Raw genomic sequence first — 26509 nt, 5'->3', positions numbered from 1 at the left:
AGTAAATTAATATGTTCTACATCTTCTATTCTATCTATATGAAAAATCTTTGGAAAAACCAGGCCCACATAACACGTGCCATACCAATGGTCAGGCAACTTGTAATAAGCCTTGTTCCCACAAACATAATACACTCCTGGAAAAATTGTATCTTCTCCACCTCTGAAACCCCATCCTGTTGCAATGAAGTATGTATCATGACATTCACTAGTCCCAACAAAATATGTATCATTTTGGGATTTCCCTCTTGTAATGCACAGCTTACCCTTCTGTGGTGCATCTAAAGCTAAAGTTGGACTAGCTCCATTTCTCAATTCTTTTCCCATCTCAATGTCCCAAATTGTCTCACTCACTATATATTTCCCTGCCTTTTCATGCATACTCAATCTCCTCTCCTCCACCATGTTCAGGAAAGCTTTCTCCTCTTCTTCCAAACTACAAGTTAAATTATTCTTAAAAATGTAATCTAATGTTAATTCTTCTTTCTCAATAAAAATCTCACCAAAAATGTTAGCTTCTTTAGCTGGATTCAGCTCTTTGTTCATTGGCAAGTGCCCAAAAATACTATCTTTGTTAGACATCTTATAATCTATTTTCCCTAACAAATAAAAAACACTACTTAATACACTACAAGAAATTCCATACGTAGCTGGTAAATGGTGATAAGTAACACCCTCTGAAACGGATGCAGGTAATTGCATACAAACGTAGCAATCCCTTACTTCCATTGTTTTCACATATTCGTATAACAACTTTGAAAAAACATTACTAGAAAAATCATTAATTGACCTATCTTTATGCATGTAAATATTACTAATTCTAGTTGGAACTACTTTTTGCGAAATCTTTTCTACATTTGTCTCATTCTCAGTATGTATCTCAAATGTACCTATTGAAACTCTAAATGTAACTAATAAAGCTAAAATACCCCATAGTAGCATTAATAATCCAGTACAGCAGCAGCATATTCTACACCATCTTCTTAAGAAGGCACATCTACTTTGATTATTCTCTATGTTAGCCATTTTACTACTTTGACCTTGTCTTTTGACTTAGCCTCTACTACTCCACTACTGTAATTTCTCAAACTTTGGATTCCTTCAGACAGCTGAATTTCAGACTTTCTCCTTTTCACTTTTTCCAAGTGATTTCTTCAGTTCACTCAATTTGGATATTCATCACTTTTCACTCCTCCTTCTTCAGCAACATCAAATTGTATCAGATCATCAACAACATCCTGTGCATCTGACTCTTCTCCAATGTCAGTCAGAATAACTTTTAAGATTCCAACAGATTCTTCCTTTTCCTCAACCACTTTTCTCAAGATCCCCTCCGGATTATCTCGAGTCACTGTTTCTTCTTCTCCTTCTTCAGACAGTGCCACATAAGACCATTCCGGTGATCTGTACTTTTGGTTGGGTCTTCTAATTCTTTTTATTTCCTCAGGTTCTCTTGACTCCTTTTGCTCCTTTCTTTTTACTTCGTTTTGACTCGACACCTCATTCACTTGTTCAGCTCTCGATGTATTCCGTCTTATCAGTCTGTATCTCAGCCTCTTTACTCTGTTGTTAGGCCAAAAATCTCCTCTTACGACCTTTTTCGGTCTTGTTTCTGTATTATTTCTTTCTCCAATCCAAGTTCTCTTTCTCAGAACTCGACCCTCTGATTTTCCATTCTCACTTTCATCCGATTCTGTTTCAAATGCCTCTTGTTCTTCAGCAGTCTTCTTTCGCTTTTGTTCTTCAGCAGTTTTCTTTCGCTCCACAGTCTTGTTCACCACTATTTGAGACTTCCCTACTTCTTTCCCTCCTCGGGTCTCCAACACGCAATCTTCTTGCTGTCTACTTGTCCCTTCACCTAGCTTATTAGAAGTGTTCCCTACACCTCCTCGGGGGTCTTCCGCAATCTGTCCCTCTCTATCTTCTTCTGACCCTACTTCTTCAGATATAATCTCAAGTGGTTCTTCAATCTCCTCCTCTTCTGATTCAGGAGTAATTTCTGTAGAACTGCTCTTTTCTTTTCTTTTTCCTCCACTGCTTTTTGGAACTTCAGGCTCTCTTTCAGAATCAGATCTCCTTTCTGAGATTCTCAATGTTTCTCTTGAACTTGAAGCCTTTTCTGCTTCTTTTCCTGAACTTTGATTTTTTCTCACTGGTTCTGGGTCTTCATCATCACTGGAATCTGACTCTTCAAAATACTCTCTACCAGTCCCATCCTTTGGGTTTGGAACTCTCAGAGTATGACTCGAATGCACCCAGTTTTTCACACCAGCACACTTCACTGCAGTCGTCGTAGTTAGAATGACTTGTCTTGGTCTTCCCCACCTCGGAACCAAGCAATTTCTTCTTCTGTGAACTTTAATCCTCACCCAGTCTCCTGGACTCAGATCATGAGCTTGCTTCTTCTCAAGTGTAGTAGCTTCTTCTCCAATCTGGTGAAACACAGAATGAACTGCGTCAGCCAAGCCTTTACAGTAATCCAAAATCATGTCATCAGTTATTGTCATCAACTTATTGACAGGTACATATGCATGTCGCATTGCACGTCCCATTATGATTTCGTGCGGACTTAAACCAGTAGTTCTATCTGTAGTAGATCTAATAGTCATTAGCACTAGAGGCAAGACATCCGGCCATTTCATGCCAGTGGCTAAGCACATCTTACCAATCCTGTTCTTGATTGTGCCATTTATCTGCTCAACCACACCAGAAGCCTCTGGTCTGTATGCACAATGTAGCTTCTGCTGTATGCTTAATGCTTCACAAATCAAACTCATGAGTTCATTATAGAAGTGTCCACCTCTATCAGACTCAATCGTTACCGGAAATCCGTACCTAGGAATCAACTATCTTAACAGTAACTTTGCCACTGTTACTCCATCATTTCTCCTAGTCGGATAGGCCTCAACCCATCTTGAAAACAAACAGACTACCACTAGTACATATCTCAGTCTGTTCACTTGGGGCATTTCAATGAAATCAATCTGCATTCTTGTAAAAGGACCTCCTTCTCTGCCTATTGTTCCCAGACTCACCACTGTCTTTTTCCCAGTGTTAAATTGCTGGCAAATCAAACATCTTTGACAGATACTTTCTGCAATTGTCCTGAACTTTGCATTGTACCAGGTTTGCTTAAAAGACCTAATCATTGAATCCCTTCCCAAATGTCCCTGGCCATGATACATCCTTGCCATTGCTGACAGCATGGAAATCGGCATTACTGGTCTGCCATCTCTATAGACCCAAACATGGTCTGTCTCTCTCGGGGCACAACCTGCCTTAATCCAATCTTTCTTTTCTTCCTCCTCTGCCTCATCCTGCAACTGTTTCACTTCATCCCATGTCTCTAAGACATTAGTAAACATCACAGAACAAAAAGACATTTCACCCTCTCGTTCCCGATTAATGGACTGGTTATTTTTCGCACAATATTGTGCAATGTCGTTAGCATATCTATTGCCAACTGTCACAAAATCATCTCCTTGTCCATGAGCAGCACATTTTACAACTGCTAATTCTTTAGGCAGCTGTATCGCCTCAAGTAATTTCCCAATCACTTCAGCATTCTTTATTGGAGTCCCACTCGACGTCAAGAAACCTCTTTGTAGCCAAAGTTGGCCAAAGTCATGCACAACTCCAAATCCATACTGACTATCAGTCATCACAGTCGTTCTCAAATCTTTCCCAATTTCACAAGCTTTTGTCAATGCAACTAATTCAGCAACTTGCGCAGATTTCACTCCTTTCAATGATGATGCTTCCATTACTTCTGAAACCTTACACACTGCATATGCTGCACATAGCACACCCTCATCATTCCTCAGGCATGATCCATCCACAAACAACACATGATCACTCTCATGCAAGGGAAGATCCCTTATGTCTGGTCTCGGTTTTGTACAGTAATCAAGCACATCCAAACAATTGTGATCATCTTCTGTTTTCACACCCACATTTTCAATATCCGGCAACAATGTCGCTGGATTCACATTCACACATCTTTCAAGAGTCACATTTGATGCTCCCAGAATGACTTTTTCATATTTAGTCAACCGACTATGTGACATGTACTGAGTTCTGCTTCTCGTCAAAAGAATTGCCACATTATGAGGTACGAATACCCTTACAGGATATCCCATTATGATTCCCTCACTCTGTTGTAGGCTTCTGCATGTTGCAGCCACAGATTTCAGACAACCTGGTAAACCCACAGCTACAGGGTCAAGTGTCGATGAGAAGTACGCAATAGGCCTTCTCAGTAATCCATGCTTCTGAATTAACACTGAAAGTGCACATCCATTTCTCTCACTGCAGTACAATTCAAATTCTTTTTCATAATCTGGCATACCCAAAGCAGGGGCTTCACACATTCTGCTTTTTAACTCTTCAAATGCTGCCATTTGTTCTCGATCTAGTTCCAATGGGTCTGTCATCTCACTTTTTGTCAGCTTAATCAGTGGCTTTGCTATCAGCGAAAAATTAATTATCCACTGACGACAATAACCCACCATTCCCAGGAACATTCTCACTTCCCTCTGGGTCTTTGGGGCCTTCATTTCCCTGATAAATTTAATCCTGTCATCGGTCACTTTTCTCAGACCTTTCTCAATATTGTGTCCAAGATAATGCACCTCTTTCTTGCAGAACTGCAATTTAGCTGGAGATACTTTTAACCCTCCATCTGCCAGATGATTCAGTAAAGCTATAGTATCTACTTCACAAGCTTCACGTGTCTTTGATGCCACAAGTAGGTCATCAATATACTGCACTAATACTGAACTTTCAGGCATGATCAAACTCTCCAATGACTTTTTCAATAACTGATTGAATATTGAAGGACTCTCTGTATACCCCTGTGGGATACGACACCATGCTAAAATATGCTGGCCAAATCTAAATGCAAAAATCGGCTGGCTGTCATGATGCAATGGAATTGAAAAGAAAGCATGACACAAATCAATCACTGTATACCACTCAGCATCATGTGGAATCTGATACAAAATCACTGATGGATTTGGCACAATAGGACAACATGCCACCACAATTTGATTAACTTTTCTCAAATCCTGTACAATCCTGAATTTCCCATTAGGCTTCTTTAGCCCCATTATCGGTGAATTACACGGACTACTCAGTAGTTCTCTCAGAACTCCCTGCTGAATCATTTTCTCAATTATAGGAGTTATTCCCTCAATTATTTCTGGTGTCATTTTGTACTGAGGAATGTTAGGATAAGTAATTCCCTCTTTCACTGAAATTTTCACAGGATCTACATTATTCATCAATCCCACATCCTCTCCAGTAAAATCCCAAACTGTCCTTTTCACTGTGTCTCTCAGCTCTTGAGGCAAATCCTCCGGATCAAACACAGCATATGCACCAATTAACTCACTCTCTCTATTTTCTAGAGTCATTCGGTACAAAACATCCTCATCTGGTGTTTCAAAAGCTATTCCATCTGGTGTACAAAAAATTGTACAGTTCATTTTACATAACAAATCCCTACCTAACAAGTTCACTGGACTTGTGTCACAGACGATAAATCTGTGCATGTCTGAGAATTTCCCTATTTGTACTCTTACTGGTTCAGTAAGACGTGTTCTGATTTGTGTATTGGCTACACCAACTACTTGGATTGCTTCATCCGAGAGAGGAAGATTTCTAATATCTGTTGACCTGACAGTTGATCTTGTCGCACCTGTGTCTACTAAAAAAGTAACACCGTCTTCATTTATTTTTCCATCCACAAATGGTTCTGCCTGGTCTATTTCTAGAGTTGCACCAAGTATGCACTCTTCCTCCTCTCTTCTGCACCGTCAATAATCACCCTCAGACTCACTCCCTTCATTCTTTAACAAGTACTGTTGTACCTGGTTAGAACGCCTTGGTTTGTTTACCTGCTCATCATTGTAGAATCCCGAATCCGGATTATACTTTTGTGCTCCTCTATTCTGCGGCAAGGGCGGTTTTGGCTCTTGACTCTGCTGTCTCACAACTTTCTGCTGTTGCTGCTGTTGATTATTCCCCTCGTTCTGCACCTGTTGATTTAAGGATTTTCCCTCATTATTCACTAATGGTGGATTGGTACATTCAGATCTCCAATGTCCCAGTTGGCCACAGTTGTGACATGGGAACTTTTTTTTAGCTTCCTCAAGATTCCCCTTTCCTTTCCCTGCATACCTAGGTCTATTCCCTGCATTATTTCCTGCATTATTCGCCTGTTCCACCAATTGTGCTTCCTGTCTCTCCGCAACTTTCACTTGTGCCCACATTGCTTTCTCTTTCAGCTTTCTCTGTTTTGCTTCAATCTCATCGCTGAAGTATTTTGCATGTCTCAGAATCTCATCTATTTTCTTACTCTGCCAATCCACAGTATGCTCACGAATTCTTTCACTAATCTCAGGTCTCAGGCCATATACAAATCTGTATACAAAATGACTCAAATCCTTGTCACCCAGGTGTTCATCTCCACTGAATTGTTTAAATGCCAGTATCAGCCTCTCGTAAAAAGCATGAACTGATTCTTTTGCTTCCTGATGTGTTCGATCTATTTTAACCCAGTCTGTTTCTTTTGGAGGTACTTTATTTTTCAGGTATACGATCACCTGCTCATATTTTCTCATTACTTCTGGATCTGGTGCTCCTGTTCTCTGATCCCTTGGATATTCCTCAGTAGGCCAACTCACAACTATTTTACACTCAGCCCACAAGTCTGCTGGAACAATTATATCAAACAGACTATTCAGGTCAATCCACAGCACTTTTGACAATTTCACAAACCTGTCTACCTGCCTATACCACTCGACGGGCTTTTCTATCAATCGAGGGAAATCATTCGTAAATGATAAAATATCCTGTCTGGTCCATGGAACATGTACATATCCTCCTCCAGGTATTTCTCTCATAGGATAAGTATCCACTGGTTTTTCCTTATCTCTCACAGGAAATGCTGAATAAGTCCTATCCCCTGATTCTTCTCTCTTTTTGTACCATCTATCCTTCCACTTCTCAACATCTCCCCATTTTCGCAATAAAGCGATCATCTCTTTAATCTGTCCTGTTCTACCAGTACCATTCAAATTTTCAATATCCTTGTCTGTGAAATCCATCCTGTAAGACTTCTGCAAAACTTTCACTTTATCAATATCAACTCCATAGTCATTTGCTATTGCTCTTAATCTGTCATGTGTATTTCTCGCTCTCCAGGTGATATTCTTGCACATAAACAATAATTCACCATCATGATGATTTTTTAGAATTTCTGTTGGAACTGTCCCTGCAACAAGCTCTTCTAATTCTACACGTAACCTAGCAACATCAATTGCTTGTGAATCTTTATCCCTCTTTTGAAGAACTTTCATCCATTCATTCAAATCTTCAGCTGTTATTTCAGTAGATTTTCTCACTGGAACTACTTTCTTCTGCGGTTCTAAAATCGGCATCCCTGAACAACTAGCTTCACCAGCATCCAGTCCTGAATTAGACTCCTCTATTCCTTCATTACATGTGTCATGTCTGAATTTTCCTGCCCTTTTTCCTGAATCTCCTGAAGGACCAGCCAAACTTGTCAATCAAAAACAGGCATAACCGGACCTATGGTTATGGGTACCGTAACAGCGTCTAGATTCTTTGTCAGTTCCTTGATCCTTTCAGTCAACTCCGATGTAGTTCTAGCTAATTCTCTCGTATTTGCGCCACTGCTTCTATTCTCTCTTTCCCTGAAAGGATTACCACTTCTTAACTCAGGTGTCACATTTTCTGTCTCAATGATACGGTGCGTATCTCTTATCGGAGAAACAATTGGTGTACTCTCTTCTGGTTCTGGTCTATATGGAGGTGGTCTTTTGTAAATCATGTCATTTAAAACCTCATCCTCATATTCATTAACTCCATATCTTCTCACTTCTGCCTCAGGAACTCTTTCTGCTTCCTCTTCAACTGTTCTCATAGGATATAATCCCTCTGACATACTAGCATCTCGCCATCTCGTCTTCGATCATGATGAGTTTCACGACCATGTCTCCTCCCGAACATATACCTATAGTTGCCTCCAGACCTCTGTTTCTCTCGCTCATGTACTTCCTCTTCCCACTCCACTAAAGCCTCGAACTGTGTCGGCCTTGGTCTTGGGTCAAGACATAACATCTTTTCCCGTAAATTTTTCAACATGGCCAGATTAAATGAACCATGTTCTGGAAATGCTAAAACTCCATCTTCTTTGGTATACCTAACCCAATTCTCCAACCATATACAGGTATGATACCCATATCTCGCAGCCATGAAGGATGCAGGCGTTTTCGATGGAGGTAACAATTCACCCTCTCTCGTTTTAACATCTTTATCCTTGTCGAACCAATTTTTAATCTTTCTGAACAAAGATTTTTTCTTTTTCTCTTCTTGGTAATACATTTTAACGCTTACCAAAACTTTCAATCCTTCCGTAATACAACTACACAATATGATTTTTCAACCAATAACAGCGCGACTCACACTAACGCACCAATCCTGGAACGTTACGTCACTAGAATAGCTCCACCAATCCTTGCGCGGCTCACACCAACGCACCAATCTCAGCGCGAGCACTATTCTGATCTAATATCCAATCAGAGCGCGGTCTGTCTGACGTCAGCAGTCGCTGCAGTCGCTTCTGTCTCCTGTCTCTTGTCACTCGTCTACCCCTCCTTTACAAAATTTCTCAGTAGACTCCGTGTCAAATTTCTACAAAATCTATTAGTTACAACATATAAACATCTCCATTGTCTGCTTCGCTAACCACAGGGATTCTTTCATACATTCCTTAATTGTTTCCTCTAGGACTTGTCCAAAGAGTCTTACAATCAACTAAATATACGAACATTCACGCACATTCATACAAGAAATTATAGTACATACACACAGAATCCTGCTTTTCCCGAGAACAGCGAACAATCTGCTCCACTACAGAATTATAACACACATCAACCAAGCAGCTTACTTCTACCCAGTTTCTCAAACAAGCTCAGAGAATACCTATTACTTCTCCCGCGATAAGCTTTAACGGCGAACCTTACGGATCCCTGGGACTTAAAACCAGAGTTTCACAGATAACCTTCACTACCATACGCACTCCTTATATACCAGAAATATCTCTAATAGTAACATAACAATGTCACTGATTCCGAATCCAGACAATGTGACTTTCCTGCATACGTACAGGACCAACAATCCCGTCTTTCCCGAGAGCAGCATATACTTCCCTCTGCCCTACTACGGAACTGCTACTAGCTCCCAAATTCCAGAAGCACTACATATAACTCAACATGACGACTCCAACATATAGTATTAGTACATATACCAACATCAATCAATAATCAATAATCAATAAGCTAATGTACAAGCAATCTAATCAGATCGAGACAATCGTCAATAACCATCATCACTCTGCTACCAGGAACTTGATGCAGATTGGGGAGTATAAAATCTCCCTACTTCCACGGATAGAGTAATTTCACAGTTACACACACATACACTCACCATACACTAGGGCCCATTTCACTAACATAAACTCAAATACTCCACCAGCACTGAACCTGTGGAAAGAAAACTCCTAAACTCTTAAACCCCACATCTACACCGAGGTCGATAAGACCTAGCTATTGCAATTGTCATAATCTAAACAATCTATACATCAATAATCAAATAGAGTACTCAATAATTGACAAGAAATAATCACCAACACCGTATTTAAAATTATGATTCTTTATCTAAAATTAGTCAAAAGAAATTAATCAGAATAAATCATTTTCTCATAATTACCTATTCTAGCTAAATGTCAGAATGGGTCATCAGGACAAGTCTCTCAGTAGAAATCTCCCAAGTCACCGTCCTCTCAGCATCGATTCTCACCAACGCAGGTTTGGGCATCAAAATCCCGAATGCAATGAACAAACCGAATGCAATGAACGCAGACCCTCTCTAGTCTAGTATATTTATAATGAAACTTGCAATATTAAAGAAACATTAAATGTTTACACATCCGCCGAACCGCTGAGCAGAGCGAGCAGGAAAGGATGTAGCATCGCTACATTTGGAAAATCTCCGCTCAGGAAATCACAAAAATAAAAAGACAGAACATGAACCAAAAATAAAAATGTATCCTTTAGCAACCACATTTCTTCAGCGATGACACAATGCTCAGAGTTCTTTCTTAACAGTTCCTTTGTCCTCCAAGGCTGTCCAATACATCTGGAAACCTGCCCAGAACTGCTGCTGTCCTCACGGAAAGTTTTAACCAGGCAAGGACTGTGATCAAATGTGTTCAGCAAGGCCTTCTCATCACAAATTCTCACTCGAGGCCAGGCTGCAAACGGCGGACATGTTTGGTTAGGCCAAAATGGACCATCTTAATTAAAAGAGACAAAAACAACGTTACCACAGCATAGTGATTAAACAGTGTTAACCCCACTAATACCCTTATGTGTATGTAATTATCTAGCTTTAGCAACACAGAAAAGCATTAATTCAAAAGCGTTTCGTGCTTAAAATAAACAGCACTCAGCAACGTTTATTTAATAAAACATGCACATTTATTAATAGCAATACGAAAGCATTCCCTCGTGTCGGTTTTCTTCTCATTAGTATGTTGGTAAGTTTAAACATGTACACAAAACAAATAATTAGTGATTATTAATTAGTAATGTTAATCTTATGACAAATAGACAAACCAGAGCTTCAAAACCCTATAGATTTTCATTAGAAAATCCTGCTCCAGCACATGAACACATTCTCAAGGAGGTTTGCCAGAGCAGGGATGTTTGTTATTGGGTGAACGTAATTCAGATCCTCTGGGTCAACCATAGTTTTTTGAGAATAGGCAAAACCAGACTTTAAACAGTCAGGTATCTCACCTTGAAGTAGGGAGGCAGTGGAATTAGTGACCTTATCATCTCTTTTAAGAAATTGGAGAGAAGGGGATTGTTGAAGTGATTTAAGGGTTTCTGGGCAGAAAGAATGTTAAGAATGTATGTATTGTGAAGGGTGAGAATTGACTCCAAAGAACATTGTTTTTAGCGGTATGATATGCAACAAGATGGGGCTGTGGGGGTAGGGAGGAGTCTGGTAAGAATGATTGATCAATCAGGGCAGACCTAAGATCAGACTCGATCTTGTTAGAGTTTCCAAGGAAGAAGGCGGCAAAGTCCTCTCAGTTTGGTTATGGACTGGAGATGAGTGGCGATTGAGTTGTAGTGTTATTGGATTGAAGTTAAGTCCGATCAACCAGCATTTTAGGGCAATTTCTGGCTTTATCCAGTTGGCTTCTGAAGAAGGTTGCTTTTGCAGTACTGATGTGTTAGTTGTATAGACTCCTTCTCAGTCTCAAAAGCTTAAGGAGTTCAATAGATGGAGAGGATCTCTATAGGCGTTCTGCTAGTCTCAGGTTACGTCTGAACCATGGTTTGGAGTCTTTGTTGTACCTTCTTTTTAGTTGAAGGGGGCAATTGCATCCAGAACTTTCAGCATAGAGTGGTTGTAGTGCTCAGTGAGTTTGTGGACGTCAGACATGAAGTATGGGAAGGCATGGACAGATTGCTACGGGATATGAGCTCATTCACGTTTGCATTTTTCAGCAATCTTTTCCAGTGCCTCTGTTTCTTGGGTTGGACACTGTTGGTGTTCTATCGTTCTAAGATGACGAAGGTGATATAGTGGTGATCCGACCAGTCACAAGGGGCAGTTGATTCCAGCTGGATGGAGTTGGGATTGGAGAAGATAAGATCCAGGGTCTAGCCCAAGTTGTGTGTTGGGCTGTCACTAAATTGAGTCAGGTTGAGGTCAGCTAGTCAGGTTGAGGTCAGCTGTATCTCTTCTTTCTGCCCAGGAGGCGGCCTTTGCTGGATCTTTAAAGAAATGGGTCTGTTGACTGACCATAATTTAAGCCTTCCTGGGAAAAGTAAGGCATAATTCAATCTCAGTTCCCTGAGTTTTCTTTTGACCTTCAGGAAGGAGTTTCTCTGTTGGTGAGCGACTAGTATTTAGTCTGCAAATATGAAGTGCTAATGATTGTCCCAGAGGATAAGTCTTGCTCTCCTATTTATATTGTCACAATCTTTGTAATGAAGTATTTTGGTGACGGATGAATGCGGTAGCTCCCCAGGTGGGGGCCAGCAGGTGGGTATCCTATGCACCCTCTCCACTGAAAAATATGGTGTAAGTTCCTGGTGGAGAACCTGCTCACAAAGCTGTGCCTCTAAGAAGTCTTCAATGTGACAGCCTACTTTATCCTCTGGGAGGCTCTGATATTGCTGCAGCAGGAGCAGCCCTTTGAGTCATTTGCACAATCTTCCAGGAACCACACCCGATGAGTGAGTTACTCCACCTCGGTATGAAGATCTATGGTTTGGGGCATAAGGTAGCGAGTGTTTTGCTGAACGATTAACCTGCTCTGATAGTTTCCAATGGTAGTCCCTCAAGAGTATTAAGTCAGTAGCAATAGAGTGCACCTTAGTCTCCGGAGATATCGGGGATATCTCCATCACCTTCAGAATTGCTTCCAGTTTGTCCAGCTCTAATGGAAGGGTGGAGGTTGCAGCGGAGCAGTGCGGGCACTGGTCTGGCCTGGGGTGTTTCATACGCACCATGATGCAAGGTTTGATTGCGAGAAGGGGTGACAGTCACTGTTCATAGGGTAAAGAAGGTAGTGTGCACCCGCTTGCAACGGCCTGTGATATGCCTGCTATACTGAGCAGCACATGCAGCCCTTTGGCCACTGAATGGGCTCACTGGGCCAAGTGTGACATCTCTGCCCAGCGATGGAAGGGGGGTGGGTTTGCAGCACCCCCATGCTGCTAAGGTAGGAGGGTGTAGCGAAAGAAATAGCTGGTTTAGTTGTAGGGCCTGATGCCAACTCAGCCAGAGGGACATCTTGGCACTTGGCATTCCCTGGGGGCTACATGAGTACTGGAAAAGAACGGGGCCTTTCATTACCTCTCCCCTACCCCAGTGATTTCCACCTTGCCCCACAGAGAATGAGGCCTTCGATGTGGCCTGCAATCTACATGACCTCCAGCGTCTAGTGTGGTGGCTCCCTTGGCTAGAGAAAAGGTAGGCTTGATTGTGGGTGATCCAGCCACTATTCTGCCTCCACCACTCACTCATTACATTTTCGTCATGAGTCCCTACCATGCTCCCACAAAGAGTGAGGTCTCCAACGCTGAGCATAGGTTGTGTGGTCCTCGTTCTCTGGGTTGGGAGCCACCACCCCATTTGGAAAAAAGGAAAAACGAACTGCTATCAGTCTTTCTGAAGCTCCGTCTCTGCTGTTCCCTCTTGTTACTGTCGGCTTCAGGTCTCCTCCACTCATTGCTGTGGGTGGCTGCACCTCAACCTCCCAGCCCTGCGATGGCTGTGTCCCACCCTTGGAAAAGTTCACAGCTCTCAGTGGTTGTAACAATCATTGGTGCTGGACCGCCCTGTATCCGGTTTAACCTCAGGGTTCTCTGGGATGACAGATGGGGTGTATAACAGGAACCTGATGCCGGAGCAATGGGATTATGTAGCTGCCATTTTGGCCAGTTCAGTGTGATAGTATTGTTTCCGAGGAGTGTATCATCTGAAAATTAGATTGCAGTTGGTTAATAAGATTATTGGAGAAAACTTAAAGAGCGAGGCAATTAAAGACATATCGCTTCAGCGTCTTGGAGATAGTTTGAGGACTGTAATGGTCTAATGGTACACAGGGCAGATCAGAAACTCTAATTATAGGAGTGTACTTTGTTCGGGATGTTGTGACAAAGCGGAATGATGCCTTTTTCATCCTTCAATGGTTATAAAAGCTGCAATAACATGTGAAAGTACAGCTAAATAGAGTTAGATAATGGTGGGGCCATTAGTCATGAATATATTCGGGTGATTTATGTATAATAAGATCCGATTTAGAATTTTAAATTGCATCCTTTAATTCAATACATTTTGCATTTCTTATCACTGCTTGACAATTATACTGCAATCAGACAATTACATCTGTTAAAGAGGGAAGCCCCCATTCCAAATGTGTGGCCTGTGTCCTATTAGCCCATCAAAGTTTGTTTTGAATACACTCATCTTTATATACATACTCTTAAAAGGCTGTGAACTTTGGTTAGAAGGATAAATACACTCCCATTATCTGCCTCATACAGCAATCTGTGTTGTTGATGGAATCTGTAGAATCGTAGCAGGCAAAAGTGCAGGACAGTGCACTAGGACTCTGCTGGAAACAGCATGAAAGGTGACACACATACTAGTTAAGACAACCAAGAATTAAAGAAGCAAGCTCTCATATTAATGGCTGGAGTCAATTTCTTGGGTTGGTACACTACACCTGGCGATGAAGCAGGACTCAAGCAACAAGGAGACCAAGCCCAGTCGCCTGCGAGCAAAGAGGATGTGGAATGGGGACCGAAGCCCAGCCACCCTTGTGCCCCACACTGGGACCACAACGGTAGTCACTTACAGGCAAGGAAGAAGGGACACTGGGACTACAGCCCTACTGGTATGAAGGGTGACATTGGGGTCCTCTCCCCGACCCCATACAAGCAAATAAAAACGGCATGACTGCCTCCTGAGTGCAACCTAGAAGCTTTTTGCCATTGACCCCAGGCAGATAGTGTGGGACCCTGATGCAAGAAAAGAAAACCTAAGGCAAGCAATGCAATGCACATGACTGCAGCTCAAATGGAACGTGACCATTCACAAGACTGTAGTTTCGCAGGATGAGATCACAGAAATCTTGTGAGACGTAGGCACTCTAGTGCTGATTTTGAAGTCAGGCACTTCCCATAGAACTCAATGGGGGCTCAGGCAGGACCAGGACAAAGGCAAGCACCATCTTGAGCTAAATTTGAAGGGAAAGGCACTTGTGGAAAGTGTGAAACAATGGAAAATAAATGCAAGCAGAAGACTAAAAAGAGACGAAGCTAGACAATCAATTAGTGGAATTAGTGACCAAATGTGTCACAGAATGTTTATCACTTCCAAAACTGTGCAAAACACAGAACCACAACACAGGATATATGGGGCAATACATTTATGTCCACCGGATCACTTATCCCTCAGCACAGGTAGCAATTTGGGATCGCGAATGCAAGAATAACTAAGTCAATTTGAAGACTTCATAAAGGGGTCAAATGAAACAGCCAAGGAACAAATTACTAGCATTAAAGAATGTAGGGGCATATTATCAAGCCAGGCGATAAAATTATTGCCGCTTTAGCGGCAGAAAACTGCCGCTAAAACGGCGATAGTGGGCTTGATAATATGCTCTATGGAATTCCAATTGAAGCCAATGTTAGATGGCCTGGCTTGATAATATGCCACGTAGTAGGCAAAGGCATCAATCAAAAAATTAGATTAGTTGATGACCTACCAACAAGTAAGTGAAGCACTCAACAAAAAAAATGGCATAAGAACAAAAGAACTAGGCATCGGGGGACTTTATCACCTGCCTCAATCGTCTAGTGCAAAACTGCGACTTTAACAATTTCATAACTGAAGTCACCCTCCATCTTTGGCTCCTCAAAGGGCCCCAATCTGAATCACTTTGTTGATGACTGCTGAAGAAGAGCTACTCTCAAGACAACAAGGAGGAGCTGCCACAACTAAATTACTAAGCTGAGATAAAAGCACACAAGGAGATGATGGATGGAGCGCTGCAACATTTCAGTCACTCACTCCAGTCACAGATCTGGGTTGAATCCATCATCGTTCTTTAGCTCACTCCGCCATCCCAGTTCAGACCCAGCAATATGCAAATCAGTCTTGACACTGTTCCTCCTGGGAACAGTCCAGCTCAAACTGCAAAGCCAGGTCTTCCCTGGACTGGACAAAAGCATCCTGGGACTGGTTTTGGGGTAAGACCCCCTCATCAACCAGGCTAGCTTGAATCCAGTAGCAAAGACAGCAAGGGACCCACACCTGGGCATACCCTGCCAACTTAGGGCAAACAAAGCAAACACAAGGAGATGACGGACGGAGCGCTGAAACATTTCAGACACTCACCTCCAGTCACAGATATGGGTTGAATCCATCATCGTTTTTTAGCTCACTTCGCCATCCCACATCAGACCTAGCCATATGTAAATCAGTATTGACCCAGTCCAGCCTGGACTGCAGAGCAAGGTCTTACCTGGACTGGAAAAAAAGCACCCTGGGACCGGTTCGGGGTAACACCGCTCCTCAGCCAGGCTAGCTTGAATCGAGTGGCAACATGATGAACTGGGCCAACTGATTTGTATATGGCTGGGTCTGAACTGTGGTGGTGGGGAGAGTAAAAGATTTAAAATCTCAGCATCATTCAATGGGACTAAGAGACAAAAATAACTGGTCCACAAGCTCTCCAACTTCCCGCAATACTCCCTGAGTCACATCCATATCAGATTGCTTATGATTACAAGCATCATCTTTGCAATCTCCCCAATATACCCCCAGCTACACATTCAAATGGGAAGCCATCATGGCCAGTTCATCCTTGTTAGTGGGCCATTTCTACTTACATCTGTGTCACAAAATATGCCAAAATGAACCCTTGCCCAAAGATAAGATGAGCTGATGAGAGAGTGTACATAATGGATGGCCAAAACTCCAATGCCATGTGTTAGAAATTTCAAAACAAAGCTCACATATCTAGACAGGTCAGTGGAGACTGACATTCATGGGATTGATGGATTCACAATGACAGTTGTCTAAGCCTACATACGGCAGAACAACTGAAATTGGTGGCCATCCTCTACAAGGTTGAAGATAAGCATCCAATCATGCAGAGATATCAGAAATATGTCAAACTTTAAAGTCCAGTTGCACATTGGTGAGCAGGTGAAACCAGTAGTGCAACACCACCGAAAGGTGCCATTCCACTTTCAGAGAACTGCGGAGGATGAATTGCCTCTTGGACATCGGCACCATTGAAAGATCAAATGGGCAGACACTGAGGGTGTCCCATGTGTTTGTAGTGTCAAAGCAGAATACAGATCGGAAAGTACACAGGTGAGGTATACCGGGCCATACATCAGTCATGTGAGCACACTATTAAATGGGGCCAAGGTCTTTTCCAAACTGGACCGCAACAAGGGATATCACCAACTAGAGCTACACAAAGACTCTAGATACATCACAACTCACCAAGAACTGTTCAGATCTAAAATGGCAAAGTTTTGGCATATTATCAGTAATGGAAATGAACCAACAAGCCATCTGGAGATTTGTGTAATACTAAACGCTTTATGTTATAGTGACAATATTCTACTTTTTGGAGCCATGATGGAGGCCCATAACAAAACCCTGGATCACATGTGTCAGGTCCTCCAGAACTCCAAGCTAACACTCAATGCAGAAAAATGTGAATTTCACAAACCCAATCTAGTTTTCGGTGGACACATATTTTCAAGGGGGGTATGAGGCGAGTTATGAGGAGAGACTCAGACAAGATAAAGGCACTAAATAAGACACCCAGCCCAAGGGAAGTGAGTAGCATTCGGTCATTTCTAGTACTGGCCAGCTACTGCAGATGATACATAAAGGACAAGGCCACGATCAGCCACCATCAGCCACTCACTCTGAAAACTGATGAAACAAGGTCAGAAAATCTAATGGATCTTTAAGTGCGAGAAGACGTTCACAGAAATCAAACACAAAGCAGACTACACAACTAACCTCAATTATTTCAACTCCACACAGAGATCATAGTGGATGTCAGCCTTGTTGGACTGGAAATGATACTGGTGTAACATTGCAAAGGTGAGAAAGGATGCCGAATTATAGCATACCCAACCCGAAGTCTGACTAACACAGAAAGAGCCTACTCCCAACCTGAAAAAGAGAGCCTGGCGGTAGTATGGGCAGATGAACACTTCCACATTTTCATATATGACAAACAGTTCATCATAATAATTAACTATCAAGCCCTTTTGGCAATCTTTGGAAAGCCCCCAAGAGAACATGCCACCCTGAATTGAGTGGTGAGGACTGAGCATCCAAGAATAAACATACACCATTGTCCACAAGCCAGGTAAGGCAGAGACTCCTGCTGTCACGCCATCCCATTGCATCTAACCACATAAGGCAAACACCAGCAGAAGAATACCTCCACTTTGTAATAGACCAGGCCCGACCACCTGCTGTATCATTAGACACCATTGCAGATGCCACTGCAGAAGATGCCACCCTCTGGGAAGTCAAAAGGATCCTAATAAAAAATTAGTGGAGACATGTAGATGTTTTCCCAACTGAGGTGGACTCAAAGAAACTGATCTCTTTCAGACACATCAAGGATGAGCTATCAGTGGAGAAATGTGGAGTCATCTTAAGAGATAAGCATATTGTCATACCCAAGAAACTGCATCAGGGGCTCATGATCCTGCCACATGAAGGCCATATAGGCATAGTTGCAACACAGCTGACTCTGAGGGAGAGGGTCTGATTTCCCTACTTGGACCAGGTTTTTGAGAACACAGTAAATGAATGCCACCATTGTAAAGTCATCAGTCAAGGAGATCAGTCCCCAACCCTGCAGATGTCTGCACTACCAAACGACGCCTGGTGCCAGGTTGTGGTTGATTGTTTTGGCCCGCTGCAGTCTGGAAAGTACATCTTTGTCATTATGGATGAATACTCCAGATTTCTGATAGCTCTACAAATAATGTCCACCAGATCAAGGTCATCATTCCGGTCCAAGAAGAATTGTTTGTGGCGTGATTGATACTGGTGGTGGTCAAGACCGACAGTAGGGCTCTATTCAATGGGCATGACTTTGCAACATTCACAACACACCTGAATTTTAAATATCAGAAGATCACCCAAGCAAATGGAAATGGTGGAGGGGTTTATAGCCACACTGAAGAAAACTCTCCATGACATTGAACATGACAGACGAGAAGTGCAGCAGGCCTTAAATGAGATACTGGGAGCATATAGGAAAATGCCTCCGACCACTACTGGGAAATGTCTAGGAACCATTATGCTAGGGAGAGAAGAACACAGTAGAATCCCCAGTTCGGAGGAGTTGGAAGGAGAGTCTAGTCATAGAGAAGGAAGGATTGTTTGCCAAAGCGAAGTATCAAATGACAGCATGAAGAAATACACCTATGCATATTGAAGGGCTCAAAACTCAAACCTCAGGAAGGGAGACTAGGGCTTATCAAACAGGAGAAGAAGAAGGAAAATGGGCACCCGATTTTCCAGCAAACCTCTCCAGGTAATGGACAGAAAAGAAACTGTGGTCACCTCTGCAGCAGATGCCAGGGCGGTGACTTTCAATATATCCCATTTCAAAATATATGTCCCAGGAAAGGTGGTACTGGGTGAACCGGAAGAAAATGACATCTCAGAGGAACTAGTGACAGTGTCTGACCTTGCACACCTCACATGGATACGACATCCACTGGAGAAGATGCACTGCAACGGTCATGGAGAATTCCCCACAAACCAACATGGCTTATACCAAATAAGTGGCAGGGCCCTCGTCAGGAGACCACTGCTGCTTTCACCACCCATTACCCTGCCAGTGCTGCCACTTACCATTACAAAACAACTAACCATCACAAACCTGCAAGTGTGAAATTCAAAGATTATTCCAGGCCCCCAAAGCCATAAGAATTGGTTGTGCAGCAGGAATGAGTCATTTTAAATGTATATTGAATTAATCAACAACAGTCGTTGTGCTCATCTCTACATTTGGTAAATAATGCCACCAAGTGGCAGATTGTCAAAAGTGCCAGTGTTGACAATTAAGTGCCGGTGCTAATCACCAGAAACCAGTGACCGATTATTCTCATTAAATTGGGGAGGGGGGGAAGAGATATAGAATCGTACCAGGCAAAGGGTCAGGACAGGGCACTAGGACCCTGCTGGATGAACCAGTGACCATATGGTCCCTCCATGGGGTGGGCCACAAACAGTGTATGAAGGACCTAGGGGAGGAATTGCGAGGATTGAGAAAGGCATGAGAGGTGACAAACTCACTACTTAAGAGAACTAGGAAATAAAGAATCAAGTTCTCATTACAGTGCCTGGAGTCTATTTCTTCGCCTGGTACACTACACCATCTTCAGTTTCTGTGATCTAAAATTGAATATTTCATTGCCTTGATTGCCTGAATCAACATGCCTCGCCACCAGATTCTTTCCTTTTGATAAAGCAACTGTTCATTCATTTTTTTATTTGTATTTATATTTATTGGACTATTCAAAAAATAAATGCTGCCTTTAAGCAGAAAACACAAGACAAACCATTGCTAAACTGTACACAATTTAAATCTATTTGAAACTAGATGATGCCCGTGTGCAGGGAAATTTGTCAAAACAAGGAAAGAAAAGGTAAAATGGATGCTTTCAAATTGAATTCTAAGATATAAAGAGAGAGATTATGTGGTATTAATCAAGAATGGAATAGAGTTTAAAAGTGTAGGGCTATCACAGTGAAAGGAGTGGAAAACGTTGGAGGTGCATGTAAGAGAAAACATTAAAGGTGGAATCACAGTACTCGATACAGACACAGGTTGGGAATTTTATTCCAATTAGTCAACCAGAAAGGTGTGGAAAAAAACGAGTTGAGACCTACATGGTCATGTATACAGGAGAGTTACAAAGTAGAGTAGAGACAGGTTTATCTCAAAATCTTGAATCCAGAAGGCAGAAATTCCACAACAAACATCAGGATGGTTGCAGGATTCCCAAATGCTCCATCAAATGCTGGGGTCTGTCTCTCTTAGACTCTCAGGGGCAGATATACCAATATTTGGTGCAATGTAACACAGCAAGAAAACTTGAAAATGGTGGAATGTGCAATCTCCTAAAATATGGCACATTCCTGCTCTCCCTCTGCACTGGCACGGTTGTGAGTGCCAAACTGCAATGTAAGCACCCTTGCACCATGCCTCTGTTACAGTCAGGATTGTTTTTGTGCAACAAGGGACACCTTCCTGCACAAATCAATCCTCTGAGACTTTTTACTTTTTCTATGTGTGCTGTGCAAAGAGGAAATACTTTATGTCTTCCTTGGGACAGCATACCATTTTGACACATTCCCATGTTTACTTGTTTTAGTCAATCTGGGAATGCACCAAAAACCCACGTATCTACCCATGGAACACCTTCCCAGGGCAGAGTAACGCAATGCAGCAACTTGCAGTGTCTTGCTTTACTCTAGATTTACTATGTCATACAAGGTGGCTCTGTGTAGCGTAGTAGATCATATTTACAGGTTTTTTCTTACCCTTTCAAAACCTTCCTTGACACGAGGGCAACACAAACCCTTGATAAATCTGGCCCTGTTTTTGTGGGATTGCACACATAAATTCCAAAGCCATTCGAACACTTAGCCACTGAGGTAAGACTTGGCTCACGGCATCACAGCAACCATCAGCACTGGGGTCCGAAGACTGCACATATAAAGCAGGGTGTCAACGAGGGTATGTGGCAGAGCAGCATACCCTAAAATACCCATCAATTTCTACTTCTGACCAGGAATGCTGTAAACTGATCCTTTTGTACTCCTCCCTCTCAAATGCTTTCATTGGCTGGAGCAAGGCCATGTGAGTGGGCATACAGACCCAAGAACAATGAAAAGCTTACCATATTCAACATTCGCTCTCCGACGGCTTTCAAACTTCAACTTCTGCCCTCTGTGCCCCTGCCTTCCTCTGCTTTAGATCAGTGAGAGTTTCTCCTTCCTGAGACAGAATCACAACAGTCTGCATTGCAGTTGCCTTTGTATATGATATAATTCAACAAGTCATAAATCCAAAAATAATCTAAATAACACATGAGCATAGGTGATGAAATTATCAAAAAACATTTTCTGACATCAATACAAGAGCTACTTTTGGAGTATCTTCCTTCCGAGTAGACAATGAAATGTGACAACCCACATGCATTCAACATTTTTGTTCCAATTCAAGTGTGTGACTGTTTGATATAGAATCGTCCTGAAAACCATAGTGTTCTAGCTTGTCTGGAAGGTAATTGTTTGTTCCTTAACCATGGGAGGCTCCTCTGTTATAGTGGAGGAGAGTCACCCCCCTGCTGAAAGCCAGCAGAGGCAACCGACAAAACTAAAATGCTAATAAAACATTTTTATTATCATTTTATTTTTCCTCCTGCAGGCCAAGGGAGGGGAAGGGCCATCCACACTGATGCTGCAGCAGCAGAGAGAAGGGGGGAGAGGCAGGCACTGCAAAGTGTGCATGACTGTTTGGCCAGTCTTCTGGGGCCGGGCAAAACGGTCATGTGCCCTTAGGGTTTCTCCCCCTGAGCTGTCATTTACAGCTGGGTGGAGAGAGCCAACTTAGGCTCCCAGGCACTGTCTGAGCACTGGAACAGCTCAGACCAATACCAGTGCTGCTCTCCTGCTGGGAATAATGTTCCCAGCAAAAGAGCAGCACTGGGATTAGCACTTGGGAGCCGGCACAGTGTGCATCAGTTCCTGGACGTCCAGACGGCGAGGATCGGGAGCAAGTCGGCGGCTGTCAGAGCAAGTAAGTGCAATTTTATATAGGTATAATTTTTTTTTCCTTAGAATTCCCCCTCCCCCACCCACCACTTCACTGTACGACCGACCGCTACTGTCCTTAACATAAAACATGATACAGGATACTGCCTCCTACATACCTCATAGCATTTGTCTTGTAGCATGTAGAATGGATGTTGTGATATACTTTGTAATGTGTATGAACAATGGGTTTCATTAATGTTATGTCATGTCATTTTATATCATGTCATTATGTTATGCGTATTTCCATAGCGCTCAACTCACTCGGGAGGGTATCCTCAATGAAGGAAGAAGTCTAACATCTCCAACTTTGCCAAATGTGTAATGTCATTGATCAGAATTCTGACACTATCCTCATATCTGAAAACCATAACACCTTAAGGTATACAGATGTTTAACTATGCTATTAATTTCCATCCTTTTTGTGCTGCAGGTTCTCCACTATGTAAAGAATGTAGTTGTTAAGACAAAGGCAGGTGACACATTGAATTTCGATAAGAGTGGCAACCCCCATGCTCAGTACGATGTTGTAAATTGGCAAATGGATGCTGATGGCACAATTGCCTTTGTGAAGGTAGGAAGTTACGATTCTGCAGCCCCATTGGGGGAGACCCTCATCATCAAGGAAAGCGCTATCCATTGGGCTGCAGGATACACTCAGGTACGGTCACCTGGAACCAGTTGTTCTCTGTCATTTTTATTTCCTTGATCAATACATATTGGGATATATTGACTGTCACTGACATGATTTAAGAGATGGAGCTACTTTGGTGAAAAGTGGGCAGATTTTATTTTCTAATTTTTGGTAAGGTTTGCAAAGGAAATGTTGGTTCACTATAGATAATAATGACAGGTTGTCGATATGTGTTGGAAAATATTCTTTTTTTTGCATCACATGCAACAATTTATAATAATGTTACCTATGAATCACAATAGTTACAAACACATTTATGACAGATTTATATATGAGAAGGGATTGTAAGAGTTGCATGACCTGGATGTCTATAAAAAAAATATGTCAGATGGCAGCCATTATCTAATCTGATTTCTTTGTTTAGGTTCCTGACTCTATATGCAGCCCTAGCTGCCTTTCTGGTTTTCGAAAAGTTACAAGGCGTGGAGAACCTGTCTGTTGTTTCCAGTGTGTCCCATGTGCTGCAGGGGAAATTTCCAATCAAACAGGTAGAGTATATACAACAAAAAATTATGAGTGCTTTAAACCATACAACAGTTATACCATTTGAATGACATTCTCCCAAAAATTTAATTTTTTTATTTTTCAGATTCCACTGAATGTATGAAGTGTCCATTAAGCCTTTGGCCCAATCAGAAACAAAATCGCTGTATTGCAAAAGCCATAGAGTTCCTGTCTTATGAAGACATTTTGGGGTCTTTGCTCTCTGTAGCTGGCATTTTCTTATCATTGATTCCGTTAAGCATCTTGGGAATCTTCATCCATTTCAGAAATACACCTGTTGTCAAAGCAAATAACCGCTCCCTCAGCTACCTCTTGCTGCTGTCCCTCTTCCTGTGCTTTCTCTGTTCATTGGTTTTTATTGGCTATCCAACTCCAGTGAAATGTTTTCTTCGCCAAGCAGCCTTTGGAATCACATTTGCTCTTTGCGTTTCATGCATTTTGGCAAAAACCATCATGGTGGTCATAGCATTCAGGGCCACCTCTCCCAACAGTAGCCTTAAGAAGTTGACTGGACACAAACTATCCTACTTGGCCATCTGTGTCTGCACCCTCATTCAGATTCTTCTTTGTGTTTGCTGGCTATTTCTGTCGCCCCCTTTCTCAGAACACAACATCCACTCTGAACTTGGAAAAATAATTATTGAATGTAATGAGGGGTCTCCATTTGCTTTCTGGTGCATGCTGGGATATCTTGGTTTACTGGCTCACATCAGTTTCATTGTGGCCTTCCTAGCTAGAAAACTGCCTGACAGTTTCAACGAGGCTCAGTTTATCACGTTCAGCATGCTTGCCTTCCTCAGCATCTGGTTCTCTTTTATCCCAGCCTATCTCAGCACAAAGGGAAAGTACATGGTGGCAATGGAAGTGTTTGCTATCCAATCATCAACTCTCACTATTATTTTTTGCATATTTTTTCCAAAGTGCTACATCATCCTGATAAGGCCAGATTTGAATACAAAGGAACATTTAATGGGGAGGAAAGCAACCAGAAATGTAGATTGATGTTTTGTGCTCATAATGTAATGTATTTTATGTGTTTCCAAGTACTGTAAGAAGAATTGGCCTTATTGAGAGAATGCTGATAATATACAATCCTCATTAATTTAGATGTAATGTTCTTGTGTTCATATTCCTCATTGCTATGGTGTAGAATTAACATGCATTTACTGTAGAACAGCAATGATTATTCTGTGGAAAACTTGACTTGTTCAATGATTCTATTTCTCCACTGACCTTCCTCTCACCCCTTCAACAAATCTGTCCTGCGTCAAGCCTCACCACTTCATTGTACTCCATCTCACCCTACCTTGCCCTCTCTGCTAATCTACTGTGTCCTACTAACTGTTCATTCCCTATAACCTATCTACATTCTCATGCCATGTCTAAGCTTCATCTTGACTTACTTTGCCACACTCCACCTACCTTTTTCAAGATATCCCCCTACAAGCCTATCTAGCAATATTTCACTTTCTATGTACTCTTTCTACTTCTTCACCCTTCCCTATCCATTCTGTCCCCCGATATATTCCCCAAATGTTCCTACCCTACCTAAACCCTAACCCCATTTTACCTCCTCACACCTTACCTATTGCTTCTGTCCTCCTCTTTTGTCCCACTATACAGTCTACTCCTGTAATCAAAATTTCTCATCTTACCACCATTTTCCTTCCCAACCTTCCTCTAATAATCCAACCTTACTTACCCTCAGTGTCCCCTCTTAATCTCAAAGCCTCTTCCAACCATCCCTAACAACTATCCCTTCCTTTCAACTCTCCTCTATCTTGTTGGCTTCTATAACTGGCATTCCCCTCTTACTTTCCTATCCCTCACTTAGCCTCCCTATGTATTGCTGCCATGCCTAAACTACCCATTCTTGCTTGTGCAGTAGTTAGGCCTGTTTGATGCAGTTCCGAGAACAGATTGAACTGGTATTTTCCTCATAGCACATTTTTATTGGGTTAATAATACATCTCTGCTTTCTCCATGATTTTACTGAACTGATTGTATTTAGTAGGGATGGGGATAACATACATTAAAAAATGCTAAACTGCCCTGCAGAGGACCTCCTCTACATTTGACGACAAGGAACAGAAATATTAATATATATTCTGGCATTATTCACTAAAGTTATATACATTTGTGATTATAAAACATTTTGATTGAAGCAAGATACACCATCTAGACAGCAGGAAACATCATATAAATATATAATCACAGATATCCAATTGTCAGGCATTTTGGGAAAAGTCATCAAAGCAACCCTATACTTTTGAGGTATAGTTACAGGGCCCAGGTCCCCAAGGAAGAGAGAGGTGGGGACAGGGAGAAAGAACTTAGGACATTGAAAACATTCTACACACTAGAACTACATAGTAAGGAGTGAAATGGCTTCAAGATTGATGAGGAATTATACACATGCCTATACTAGCCCCATCCTGATAAACTCTTCTAACACGAAGACGACCATAATCTTGTTTTCTGTAATTGTAGGTTATTTTTGAGAGGGCAGCATTAGTCATTCTGAACACAATAAGACATAAGAAGCCTTACTGAATCCCTTTTATACTGTTATCCGCTTTTTTATCTCTACTCTTTTTGAGTGGATTATCCATGCAATTGGATAACCAAATAGATTATCTGATCTATTATTAGAGGAAATATAGTTTGAATATAGGCAAACAGCCTGACCAATCTAGACCCTCGGGCCACAGTGTTCTTTTAAATAGAATGCTTTAGAGATGCATGTAATTGAACACTTGTAAGCATCCATTAAGGTCACTACTCACAACATAGATAGGTCATGTTAGAGATTTTA

At 41.9% G+C, this 26509-nt stretch overlaps 1 protein-coding gene across 1 annotated transcript in view; it reads left to right on the top strand.

Annotated features, from left to right (window-relative positions):
- The window catches only part of LOC146782711 (extracellular calcium-sensing receptor-like), a 61057-nt gene extending 36361 nt beyond the window's left edge, over positions 1–24696 (top strand). Inside the window, exons 4-7 of the mRNA XM_085637199.1 lie at positions 22274–22472; positions 22930–23157; positions 23555–23678; positions 23780–24696. Of these exons, the coding sequence (XP_085493325.1) occupies positions 22274–22472; positions 22930–23157; positions 23555–23678; positions 23780–24696 (1468 nt within the window). The remainder of the gene's footprint in view (positions 1–22273; positions 22473–22929; positions 23158–23554; positions 23679–23779) is intronic.
- The last annotated feature ends 1813 nt before the right edge of the window (positions 24697–26509 follow it).

The sequence above is a fragment of the Triturus cristatus genome, chromosome 12, assembly GCF_964204655.1.
Source record: "Triturus cristatus chromosome 12, aTriCri1.1, whole genome shotgun sequence".
NCBI lineage: Eukaryota > Metazoa > Chordata > Amphibia > Caudata > Salamandridae > Triturus > Triturus cristatus.
The sequence above is the reverse complement of the archived record's forward strand: the minus strand, read 5'-3'. Positions and strand labels throughout refer to the sequence as shown.